The sequence below is a fragment of the Squalius cephalus genome (assembly GCF_949319135.1).
Source record: "Squalius cephalus genome assembly, chromosome: 12".
NCBI classification, from domain to species: domain Eukaryota; kingdom Metazoa; phylum Chordata; class Actinopteri; order Cypriniformes; family Leuciscidae; genus Squalius; species Squalius cephalus.
The window spans coordinates 7421830-7435301 of record NC_137133.1 but is presented as its reverse complement, the minus strand read 5'-3'; the positions used below and the strand labels follow the sequence as shown (position 1 = coordinate 7435301).

The window sequence follows — 13472 nt, the reverse complement described above, 5'->3', positions numbered from 1 at the left end:
TGAATAAAATCAGTGCTTCCAACCCCCCCCCCCCCCCCCCCCCATGCTATCAATAATAAATAATAATATATGTAGGCATATTTATTAATATGTGAAATAACCCCCACCAACCCAAAACATGGGTCAGTTCAAGGACAAACTCCATAAAATGTTTAGATTTGGGGTAGAACCTATAACTGGTATGTTTATGTATATTCAGACTGGTATTTGTCAGTATACTGGACAAATTAGTTTTTAACATGTAGCCTATAGCAATGGTTAGGCTATGTCAAGGATTGGGAAAAAATTGTGTTGGTCAGCTTAGAGATAAAATGAAGTTGCAGAACGTAAGAATGATGCTAAACACATCTGACAGCAGGTATTGTATAGGCTATCAATCTGATTCCATTACCCCCGATTGTCTATAAAATAAACCGTCAGAAGTAAAAAAAAAAAAAAAAAAAAAAAGGTCCTTGTCCAGTGCTGAACTGAATATTAAATATAACACAATTTTTGCATTTTGCAGCGTTCGATATTTTTCATATCTAAACAATGTTTGTTAACATTTAATATTTAAAATAGCTTAGGCAACGATGACAACACTGCAATCAAAAAGTAAAGAGTGCAGTGCATGCAGTGGTGACATTAGTCGTCCAATAATATGATGCCGACATTCACCGTCATGCGCAATAGCGGAATGCAGTCGCCGGAACGATGGCCGTCGATAATTTTCTCTTTGGCCAGTGCATCCTTTATTTTTTAGCTTTTATTTTCGGTTTTATCGCCGTTGTGCCTCTCTCTGAAAACGGCGATGACTTTCAGGGGAAATGCCTGCTGTTTACTGAGGGAATGTGGCAAAACGAGAACATGACGATGGGGAAACAGCGCTTTATAGTTGAAGAATGGGGACCAGAGTCGTCCTGCCGCTTCATCACTTTCGTGGGCATCGTGTCTCTCATCCTCTCGGCCGTACAGGCGTGGCGGACCTTTTTCTTCCTCTGCAAAGGCCACGACTAGTAAGCACTTACATCAAATTGATTAGTAAATCACCCCAACGTTTCAAGCAGTAAATGATGTTCTGTTCTGTCCTCATCTCTTTGCAGCTCTCTTTTGCATGCCTTCCTGAATCTTCTACTGTCCCTCTTGGTGGTTTTTATAGTGTTTGTGGCCGGTACTATCTCCAGTGTTGGCTTCAGTGGATGGTGTGATGCTGTCACTGAAAATGGGGCGATGCCGAGCAGGTAGACGGGTTTTAACCATTTTGAATTAGTTAGAATTAAGCAATATCACACAAGCAGAAGTGCTGCATTGCAGATCATGACTGGCTGACTGTCTACAATGTATGTATGTGTATACTGTGTGTACTGTATATATAAGATATATAATAAATATTGGCATGGCTGTGATTGTAAATAGTTCCAAAATATAGTCACTTTTTATATTACTTATGCTTTAAATCTGGTTAATTTCTCTTTGGCAGTTGTGAGGATCTGCAAGACACAGATTTAGAGCTCGGTGTTGACAACTCCTCCTTTTATGACCAGTTTGCCATTGCACAGGTAAACATTCATCCACAAGTAATATAAAATCTACATTCACAAGCTGAGATTTTACAGTATGTATTTCAAAATATCCATAATATGTGATATGTAAATATTTTCTTCTTTCCACAGTTTGGCCTGTGGTCGGCCTGGTTATGCTGGCTGGGTCTAACAGTGATAGCCTTCCTGAAGGTTTACCATAACCACAGACAACAGGAGATGCTAGACGGTCTAGTTCAAGAGAAGGAGCTCCTGCTAGGTCATCCTTTACAGAGGAGTTCTTATACGTACAACAGGAACGCCATGATTTAAACATACTGTACATATCTCACTTAGTCCATTTACACTGCATGAGCTAGTTTCTGAGAGCAGAATTAAGCCCTCAAGATAAAATGTATTTTTGTATAAAACCTTTATCAAACATTATATATGAGTCTTAGTTATTAGATTCTTTAACTCAAATTATGTTATTTAAATAAATGTTCATGGGACACAAGGCTGAATCCAGAGATAAATTGTTTCCACTGTTGTTCTTTAGACAGCACCCTGACATAATTCTCTTCAAACTGTACATGGAATTATCACATGCTCATATTCACTCTTATTTTTACAGTATAGGACATAATGAAGACTGCCTGTGAGATGTTGTTGTATCTCATGCATTAGGAGACTCAGTAAAGCGTAAATGAGGACCCTCTCTTTGAGCAGATGTCAGTGCTTTACAAGTTCACTCTGTTGTGAATTGTAAAGTCGACTGCAAATAGAAACTGTACTGCCTTTACTGTACATGGGAATATAACCAGAAATAAAATTGAAGAATGGCTCTTAATGCGGCTTTATTCTTTAACCTATAGGACCAGAGTTTATCCTCACTTTTATACAGTCTTTTGCATGTAGCCAACACACACTAGATTGACAAAATATTCGATTGCTTCTCCCTTATTATTGCTGGTCCCTTACATTATAACTTATTTATGTGAAACCTAAAATGTATTGTGGTAGTCTACTGTTTTGAAATGCAACTGGAATTGTATCCGTGCTGATAATTAGGTTCTTAGGTAGGCTACCTGTCTTCTGTTATTGAATCTCAAACACCTTAAATAATAATCAGCAAAACTATTTATAATTATTTTTTTTTTATTCTGATTATTATGTAAAGCTGTACTGGCTTCAAGGCATGTGCTAGTGCGACTTACCATTCATCACACCATGCATATGGATTTGCAGTTTCATTGTCTCTATCTCCACCAAGTGGCTGAAAAATAAAACTGCTACACATACAGCTAAAGGTACAAAACAGCCCTGTTGACGCATCTCGAAAATAACACTAACTGCTTTATTTTACATTTAGAGTTATTTATTTAGCATATCCTTGATTCAAAAAGGTTGAGAACCTCTGATGTAGTACATTGTCTATGCTCATTTTCTCAATTTTTACATTTAGATTATTTAATGACCTTTCACCTTCATCTAAAGCTCACTTCAAACGTTTTTAAAAACAGCAATAATTTAAATGTAATCTTTAGCAAATACCAAAATTAATATCTATTTTGCATACTGTACATTATAAATGTTGTGATGTATAAATGAACCTTTAGCATTTAAAACAGATCAATTTAGCTTTTAGTTTTTTACTTTTATATGGACAAAATTGCATAGATTTGAACATTTTAATATTGGCCATGTTTTGTTATACTGTACAACATTATAACATCGGATGTGACATTAAAATGTTGGCAGAAAAAAAAAACATTTTATATATGCAGTTAGGTTTTTTTAATGAAGTTGTGTAATTTCTTGCATGAATTGATTGTGTTTTTTAATGTTTAATTGTCTATTTGGGTTGTTTGTAAAGTGTAATGTTGGCAAATGAGTTTCCCCTTATGGGGATCAATAACGTTTTCTAATCTAATCTAAACCTAACTTGACAGAATATTTCAACCATTTCCTAACATGAACCCCAGTTAAAACTTCCTGATGATTCAGCAAAATGATACGTTGTATACATGTGCAATTTTCAAATAAAATAATTTCAACAAAACACTAAAATGTATAAAACTTTATAAAGAAAGGGCCATACAGTATATTCTATTACTTAGAAATGCATATGTTTCCTCTTTAGCCTATAAGTTCTGAACAAACTTGCGACAGTGATTATGTGAAGTTTTCAAAGAACATGGGTTGTCGGTAACAAACTGGATCTTTAATTTACACATGAAAGAGCTGTTTTGATACAGATCTGTCACAGAGGCTAAAAATGTCACCAATCCTCTCAGAGAATAAGAATGTGGAGGAGCGATGGCTCAGTTCAGTACAGACGGCATTCCACTTATCTCACTCCCATTTCTCTATACTGGCCTAATGATGACTTCATAGATATAGCATTTGTGTCATCTGAGACCAGTTTTTACCAGTTTGCAGTTTCCTGATATAATATGGTTGCTTAGCAGCCAAAGAAAACTATACAAATGTTCTATGTTGTGATTGTTTCCTACTATAGTTTATAGCATCCGATTTCCTGTTCAAAACTAAATCAATGTTTGGCAAATTTGAACAGCAGGTCAGCCATGGTCTTCAGGACACTCCAATGGTGGGCTATAAGGCTACTGGAGACAAGTTTCATTGAACTATTATGTGGGTTAATCTTAGGAGATTGAAGATATCACACATTACATGCACTTTAGGTAATACTTGGCCTGCAAACACCTCACTCCTGTGAGCCTTCAAAAAACAAACAAAGAAATGCGATCTGATGCTAACACCGGAACTAGCTCTACTTCACAAGCAAGTTTAGCCAAAACATGCTCTTTGAAAAAAGGGTTTTATAAGAACTTAAAGGGTTCTGGCAGGCGCTTCAGATATAGAACATATAGGGGTCCCATCATGGGATAATTTTATGGATTTAGTTCATTCATTTAGTGTTCATTTTAATTACATTTTATGAATTCAACAGTTTGTAAGCATACTTTTTCACTAGAAAAAAATGAAATAACCTATTAAATATGAAAGTATTATGCAGTAATTTAAGACATTTCTATTTAAATAGAACCTTTTTGACATGCAAGGCTTTAAAATTCAAGAACTCTAACCACCTTTTTTTCTATTAGAGTGGGACAACACTGTGTGCTTCAATTACTTGCAAGGTTTTAGGTAGAGATTTTATAGGATTTTTTTTTTTTTTTGAGTCAATTTCTTCTACTGGTTTATACTTAAGATGTCATTGTAATTTTGCACATAGCTTCATAGAACTCGTTGTTCATTCATATTTCAGATTGTGAATTTATAGTCTATGTATTTATACTTATGTTGTTGAAACATTTAGTATGATTTAAAAATGCCCTCTTATGTTATATGACCCTCCATCACATCTATTCTTCTGAACGCAGAGGAATGTTAGCAGTTAGGCTAGTTTCACTGTGACCTCAAAGAACAGGTCTGCCGTGTCAACAACAGCCTCTGATTAGACTTTGCATGTTAAAAGATGACATCTTTACAAGTATATCCTGTAGAATGGCATTCATTTGTCTTTTTGAATCCAGAGTGAATCCTTTCTTGAAGAATACAGTGACATCAGCTTTAAACTTTTAGAGTCTTAAACATTAAGGCGATTGTTATTTTAAGTCTACTCATATTTCTCAATAGAACATTTTTGTACTCTCATATTGATTTTTTTCTCTCTTATTTTCAATATGATGATATGCATTTGTCATGCAATTTGCAACGTGTTCCAATGCTGTTTTAAATGCATTTATCATATTATATTCTCAAGCTGAATAGATCTAAATGTGTTCTCTCAGTTATATACTAATTGATCATACTATTTAATCATCTGGTAATGTTAAGCAAGAGGGTGAACTAATACATTGTCAAAGCAACAATAATCTTTTTGGTTTTTAACAGCGGCTGGCAACCAGTGTAATGGTGCATTACCGCAACAGTCGTAAGTCATCATATGTTTTTTATGTAATTAGTCAGAAAAAAAAGTATGTTATTTTTTACATCACCACAAGATGTTTAGGAGGGTTTCAATAAAAATCCTCTGCTTTCATCCAAAAACAAACTCCAGGATATTCAGTTGTCAGACACGACTGGAACTTCAAACGGGATGGGGTTCTATGGTCAGATGAAACTAAAAAAAAAAGAGCTTCTTAATTGGCAGCAAACCCAATGTGATGGGTTCGGTGCACACAGGGATAAAAAAGTATACCCCATGTGCACGATTAAATATACTGCTGGATCTTTAATGTTCTGTTGGAGGTCCCGGACATCTTGTTCAGATACATCATGGATTCTGACAAATACCAACAGATAAAAAAATCTAAACTTGACAGCCTTTGCTAGAAATCTTATAATGGGCAGTGGTTGGATCCAAAACAGATGTCAAAATGAACACAAAAATGGGTCACAAAACACAAAATGAAGGTTCTGCCATGACCATTCCAGTCCCCTGACCTGAACCCTAAAAGGAGAGTGTATCAACATGGACTTGGAAATTTGAAGGATCGAGAGATTCTGTATGAAGGAATGGTTTCTTATTTTTATACATAATAATAATAATAATAATAATAATAATTCGTTACATTTATATAGCGCTTTTTCTGGGTCCTCAAAGCGCTTCACATATGGAAGGGGGGAATCTCCTCAACCACCACCAATGTGCAGCATCCACCTGGATGATGCGACGGCAGCCATATTGCGCCAGAACGCCCACCACACACCAGCTTACTGGTGGAAAGGAGACAGTGATGAAGCCAATCAGTATATGGGGATGATTAGGAGGCCATGATGGACAGAGGCCAAGGGGCAAATTTGGCCAGGATGCCGGGGTTACACCCCTACTCTTTTTCGAAGGACATCCTGGGATTTTTAATGACCTCAGAGAGTCAGGACCTCGGTTTAACATCTCATCTGAAGGACAAATGACAATATATATATATATATATATATATATATATATATATATATATATATATATATATATATATATATATATACTGTATATAAAGTCGTGGTCAGAAATATTGGCACCCTTGGTAAATATGAGCATGCCTTAAATAAGAAACCATTCCTTCATACAGAATCTCTCGATCCTTCAAATTTGAAACCGAGTTATATATGGATTTGAATTTGAAACCGAGTGGTTATATAGGCATATATATATATATATATATATATATATATATATATATATATATATATATATATATATATATATATAATTAAATTGTATTTTCAGGACAATTGATCCCCAATTGTAATTTAATATAGTAAATTACTCTTTTGCTTTGATTTGCACTGACTATCAATTAATTTTGAGTTAATTAAAGGCAGAACAACAATGCTACTATAAAATTGCACTAATAGTACAATAATATGCATATATTAATATTTTCTTCATGTTACAGTAAGTTACAGTTTATATCTCTTCTCCAGTGACTGCTGGTTGAAGACCCTGGTTGAAAACAGTGTAAACTCATCTGACATGCATGTATGTTTTTTTTTAAACTCCTCACTCATTAAGTGAATTAAGTAAATCATTTGTTTATGAGTAAATAAGCACAGTGGAGACACTCAGATCAGTAAATTGGTTAATTTAATTGTTTGATTAAACTCGAAAACTGTGCAAAAAAGAGTGGTTTTCTCATAAGGAAAGGCGTGCTCATAACCGGTCAAGCAAGCAGGTTTAGGGAGAACTAACCCACGCATGGTAAGAACCTCTCTGACGAGTCCAACCGGCAGGATCATCATTCCACGCCGCCCTGAGTGAGAAACCCCATCCTTTTGCTCTCTATAAAAGCATCGTGTTTTCGGAAAGAGATGTGCAGTTTGTCTGTGCGAAGAAGATCTCTTAAAAACGGAGAATCTCGGTTTCAAATGTTTGTTTTTTTCCAAGCAGGTTTCGAAGATGCCGGATCTATGGCGTTCACCCTACACTGATTTTCCTCGGTGACCTGTGGCTTCCTCTTTGGCCGAGTGGTTCTCAACAGTTCAACAGTTCTTTTGAAAATTGTGAAATGTTCAGGACCACTTGATCAGACGAAGGGAAATTTCACCGTTGAGTCGTCTTTGTTACTTTGTTAAAATCAGGTTTGTTGATGAATTCACTGTGATGCATGCGTTGTTGGCCTAGCTCTCGCTCTTTCTCTCTCTCTCTCTCTCTCTCTCTCTCTCTCTCTCTCTCTCTCTCTCTCTCTCTCTCTCTCTCTCTCGCTCTTTCTCTCTCTCTCTCTCTCTCTCTCTCTCTCTCTCTCTCTCTCTCTCTCTCTCTCTGATATGTGTGAAATCTCTGATTGTATGGCTTTACATTTAATCTTTCGTATTTTGTTTGAAAATAATAAACCTAATTTAAAATAAAACCTTTATACTCTTTCTTATTTTGATACAAACAGGACAGCTTTAGTGTTTGCCTTTGGCACTTTTAGTAGCAATTAGATGTAGTTTTTGTACTAATTTAAACAGTAGGCTACATCTTATTTTTAATGGGTTTGAGGTAAGTTTGTGTTTTGTTTTACTTTTAATTAAACGCGTTAGAGCTTACGCGTTAAACCAAAATTTGAAAATTTTGACAGTCCGTTGATGCAGTGAGATCCAAGCAGACGAGTAATGATTGTCAGACATCAAATTTTAATAGGTAATAACAACTTTTATTAAAATGTAAAATTACAGAGACAAACAAATGAATGAAGTAAATTTTAAAATTGTAAGCTTGTAGTTTCAAGATGAGATAGACATATTAGGCTAATAAGTATTTTATCTAACAGATGTTTGTGAAGATTACAGTATATAGAGAAAGAACGGCCCAAAGTAAGACGTTTGAAGAATACAAGGAGAGAAAATCGTGAAGAAGCAGAAGAAGCAGCCCTGAGTCTTCTGAAATTAAGCATTTTATATGCAGTGACTACGTTAAACTACTAGTACCTATTGAAGTTCTTTGTAGTCTACTTGCAATCATTTAATGACTCAAGATAAACTATGCAGGTCTTCTTATGGCCCTTAAGGCACACGGAATAACTTAAGCAATTGTGGAAAATCAAACATATCAGAGTAGGCTTTATGCTAGACTATAAATAAATAAAAGCAGTTACATAAAAGAACGATCATCTAGCCTACATAAGGAATATAACGACTAATGATAAATAAATTAATAATAATGACTACAATTCATAAAGTAAAGATTAATAAGATTCATAAAAATGAAAAATAAACTAATACATTTATTACATTAATCAATATAATACAACTGAATAAATTTGAATACAAAGAATTTTGAATATACTAATTAATTTTAAAGGAAAATACCAGATAACTAAATAAGTAAACCCACTTTCTGCACAGTTTTCGAGTTTACTCAGGTTTGTTCACGTTCAGAAACGACTTTAAGAGTTTCGAGCAGATATTCATCATAGGTGGCCATTAATGGGAACATGGCCAGATTACATAGCTATGAAAACAGCTGAATTCCCCTGGGATGCAGGGCATGTATGACTCCAAGGACCACTGGACATGATACAAATTAATTCAACTTGGATTATAAAGATCGGACCCCCAATAATCCCATACAATAAAAAAGCAAACACAGAACGTTCCCCTAGTATTTCCGGTGTTTTTTTTTTTTTACAATTACTAACGTTAGGGGAATGTTCTTTTTAGTTTTTTTTTTTTTTTGTAAACATAAAATAACGTTCTCAGAACATTGCAATGAGGTTATTTTTGAATAACCTAAAATAACTTATACAGAACGTTCCCTAATGTTATGGCAACCATAAAACAACGTTCCCAGAACGTTGCAGGGAGGTTATACTTTTAAATAACCTAAAAATAACTTATACAGAACGTTACTTAATGGTTGTTTTTTGCAACCATAAAATAACGTTCCCAAAACATCTTTTTATTAATTTCAAACGTTATTTTAAAAATGCTAACGTTAGGAGAACGTTCTTTTTAGATTTTATTTTTTGTAACTATAAAATAACGTTCCCAGAACATTGCAGAGAGGTTATTTTTAAACAACCTAAAATAATTGATATTGAACATTCCCTAATGTTTTATATATATATATATATATAGCCTAGGCTATATTTAGTAATAAGAATAATTTGAATAATTACAAACTACTTCTCAGAACTGGTAGACATTGATGTTTAATGCAATTACATAAATGCAGAATCCACAGTTTAAACGTGTTAATGATCAGATATGGATAACAGAATGTTATAAATCTGACTTTTCGTAGTTGAAAATATTAAACTATGTGGTTAAGCAAAGTGAAAATACAACCATAAATCCATTCCTTTAGTGCGGGAGTGAAATGTGCACGCTCTTCAGCACATGCGTGACTTTCCACCCAAACCAGTTCAGCGGAAACCCCGCCCTGCAGCCGATTCTTAAGATCGTATTGGTCACGTTAATCACAGTAATGAATGCCTACACCAAACACTGATCCCTAAACCTACCCTTAACTGTAACCTTAACCAATGAAATTAGCTGCAGGGCGTGATTTCTGCTGAAGTGGTTTGGGCTAGAAAAAATAGAAAAAGAAAATTCACGCCCAGCACATGCTTTCTCCAATTTTACAGTGCTAAATCATGCAATTCGTCATCTGATGATTGCAACATGACTGGAATCAGTTGTAAGAGTGTTCACAGACCAAACACTGCATAATATCCATCTGTATTAGGCTATATCACATAAATGAGGGGACACTGACAGGTGAAAGGCAACTGACCCGTGCTAGTTTGCACATACGTAATACTGTGCTAAAGTGAATCCTGCCCAATCAGTTGTAGGTTGAGGAGACAGAAAGGTGTGAATGTCTGCTGGGCAAATACAACAAACCAAATGAACTTAGTGGCAATCACCTCATGGTGCACAATATATCCATCCAATAGCACATGTAGCCTACCAGCAGAAGCAATTCATTATGTCAGTCTTGATGCTTGCAGTGCATTCCCATTTGAGAACGTTCGCCAAAGTGGCCAAACGGTTGATGGCGATTTCAAATTCTCCACAGATTCAATCTGTTGACCACAAAGTTCAAAACCACAAGACTGAACAATGCATTCATTCTTGTTGAGGAAAAAGTTTTTGAGGCCATTGAAGAAAGATGAATTGGTTGAGTCTGGCTCCCAAATGCACATCTCATTAGAAAAGAAGATGAGGAAACAGGTACAATCGCATACATTAAAATAGTGAACCATTTTTGTGAGAAAAGTTTGTCTTCAGATAGGCTTGTTGCGATAATCAGTGTTACACTGACTTTTTTATTAGTTTATCGGTTATAACAAGCAATAATGTCAGCTGCACTTTCTCGCTCTCTTCTCTCCGACGGCGAATTGACACAAACCCACCAAAATGAGTGGCTTAATGTGCTTAAACAGTAAAATACACACAAAATTATGTCAAAATGCCTGTAAGTATTCAGTTAAACACAGTCAGTTTTGGAACGTAAAAAGTTGAGAAAGATAAGCATGTTCTTGTGTAACAGTATATTTGTTCAGTTTTCAAAAGCTTGGGTTTTCAGGCCCCCAAAATGCCGTTGTCGTGTGAATGAAAGACCAAAACGCATAAAAAGTTTTCAATTTTCAGTTGAAAATGGTGTCGTGTACAGTAAATATACTGTTAGCTATACATCTCCAAGTCAGTGGTGGGATTTGGGAAAAGTGCAGAAAAATAATTTTTGCCACAATACACTGCACATAACACTGAACTTGAAAATTAAGATATTGGAACAAGAAATTCTTCAGGAAAGCTACAATAACAAAGGAGGCAGATTATTATTCTTTTTGAAGGATTTATTGGAAGAACAGGAGAAGGAAACTCTTGTGAGAACAAGATAAATTAAGCTACAATGAAATGGATGCTCCAATTGCATTCTTTTTTGGACTAGAGAAAAGTTCAAGAGAGCAAGTTATCATAAACTGAAACTTTCTAATGGCAATGAAACTACTGATCAACGAGAAATGATAGTTTCTGATATTTCCTTTTATGAGAAACTCTTTCAGTCAGAATATTGTGATGAATCAGCAGTTGAAGAACTATACTTTTAGATCTTCCACAGTTGTCAGTGAAAGAGAAGATTGAGCCAGGAGGGATTTCTGACTTTTTCTGAGCTTTCAAGTGCTATGCAGGAGCTAAACAGTGGCAAATCATCTGGATTTGATGGTCTTTCTGCTGAGTTTTAAAGTCTTGTATAACGTTTTTCTAGAGTCCTTTAACCAAGGTATCCCACCCTTGACTTCTCAAACAGCGTTGCTGTCATTAATACCCAAAAAGGAGGATCTTGGATACTTAAAGAATTGGCGTCCTGTGTCATTATTGTGTGACTGACTTTAAAATACTGTCAAAAGCTATAACCAATAGGTTGAAGAAATGTATTGCAACTATAATTCATGACGATCAGTCATACTGTATCACCAAAAGGAACAATTTCGACAACCTATTTTTGTTGAGAGACATTATTGCAGTTGCCAAAAACCATCACATTGATATTGGACTCTTATCTCTAGATCAAGAAAAAACTTTTGACAGAGTGGACCATTTATACTTACTAAAGACTTTGAAGGCCTTTGGCTTTGGTCCACAATTTGTCTCTTGTATTAAACTGTTATATAGTGAAACATCTAGTATGCTTAGAATGAATGGTTGCCTGAAGGCCTTGTGCAGTCACGAGAGGCATACAGCAAAAAAGCTGTCTTTCAGGACTTTTTCAGGACTCTTCAGATGGTAAGTGTTCAAATAGCTTACTTTAAAATGATTTGTCCTTTTTTATTTACAGTGTTTTTTTTATTTGCTTTGGTACTATTTGTATAAGTCATCTAACTAAATTAAAAATAAAGAATTACATTTCATCTAACATATGTGACTTTGAGTCACCGATACTAAAAATCATCCAACTGTATTCCACCAAATGTTGTTCCAACTAGTCAAAGTTGGCTGAACTGGTTTACATTGGAGAATGCTGCTAATTTTATAAGGGGTTGCAGCCTCCAAGCATGCACTGTGGCATGAATAAACCATGCAAATATTATTGTAGCTTGTTATTTTGGTTTCCAGCCTTTATGCTGTTGTTTTTTTGTTATCACTGTTGGTTGTGTGGTGATGTCACATTTCATCTTTAATACTGTATATTTACTGTCACAGTTATTAAGGTTTGGGTTGAGTTGATAGAATATATTGGTTATAAACATGTCATAAACATGTCATCTCTGTATTTTTGCTAAAAAAAAAGAAAAAAGAAAAGTAGACTTTGAGCTATAAGCATATCCCAGTCGGGTAACTTTAACTTTGTCACAAATGTGTACACATTTAGAACTGATTCCATAATTTTCAATTTCTCCTTAGACTACCGCACAAAAGTCTTGCAGAAATTTCAAGAGCTCTGTGAGAACCAGCGAATAATCCTTACAATGAGGAGAAGAATATACTGGCTGCTGTGACTGTGCCAGAGGTAGAGAAATTCTGGAAAATGCCATGGGACTTGTCAAACTGTAGAAGAGCTTAAATAAACAGTTTGACACAACATTAGAAAATAAAGAGAACAGGACAAAGATGGTAAGAAATATAGCAATTAAGCTGTCAATGTTTATTTACAATAAAATGCTCACTCAGCTATGGCATCATTTTGAACTGTAGTATTGTTACATTGTGAGTTTACTTAAGTTCATATGGTTTTATGGTAGATAACTGTCATCTTGTTTATATATATTTTGGGTTAACTACCTATGCTCCACTGGGGCACAAATCCAGGGGCAGCTGTACACACTGTTGCGTAAGGTGGCCACCAATGAAGCCCTGAGTGCCTATAGCCTGAAAAACAAAACTAGCCTTCCAAGACCTCAGGATTTGCTCTATTACTATAGGAAAGTTTTACTCTAGCTTACAATAAATCATTTTTAAAGGATTATAAAAAAGTAACTGTTTTGTAGAATGAAATACTTTGCATACTTCCAAAAC

The 13472-nt window shown here is 35.1% G+C and overlaps 1 protein-coding gene across 1 annotated transcript; it reads left to right on the top strand.

Moving 5' to 3' along the window:
- Window positions 1-583: 583 nt before the first annotated feature.
- Window positions 584-3554, top strand: tmem179aa (transmembrane protein 179a-A). Its single transcript, XM_079887300.1, has 4 exons — window positions 584-995; window positions 1083-1220; window positions 1460-1538; window positions 1653-3554. The coding sequence occupies exons 1-4, from the start codon at window positions 694-696 to the stop codon at window positions 1830-1832; spliced, it is 699 nt and encodes a 232-aa protein (XP_079743426.1). The 5' UTR covers window positions 584-693; the 3' UTR covers window positions 1833-3554.
- Window positions 3555-13472: the final 9918 nt, after the last annotated feature.

What these genes read in the sequence shown, in the direction of transcription:
- tmem179aa (XM_079887300.1), top strand. Translation starts at nt 694, where the DNA reads ATGGCCGTCGATAATTTTCTCTTTGGCCAGTGCATCCTTTATTTTTTA. An exon ending in CTCTGCAAAGGCCACGACTA is followed by an intron (nt 996 to 1,082) that starts GTAAGCACTTAC and finishes ATCTCTTTGCAG; the next exon opens with CTCTCTTTTGCATGCCTTCC. An exon ending in ACCAGTTTGCCATTGCACAG is followed by an intron (nt 1,539 to 1,652) that starts GTAAACATTCAT and finishes TTCTTTCCACAG; the next exon opens with TTTGGCCTGTGGTCGGCCTG.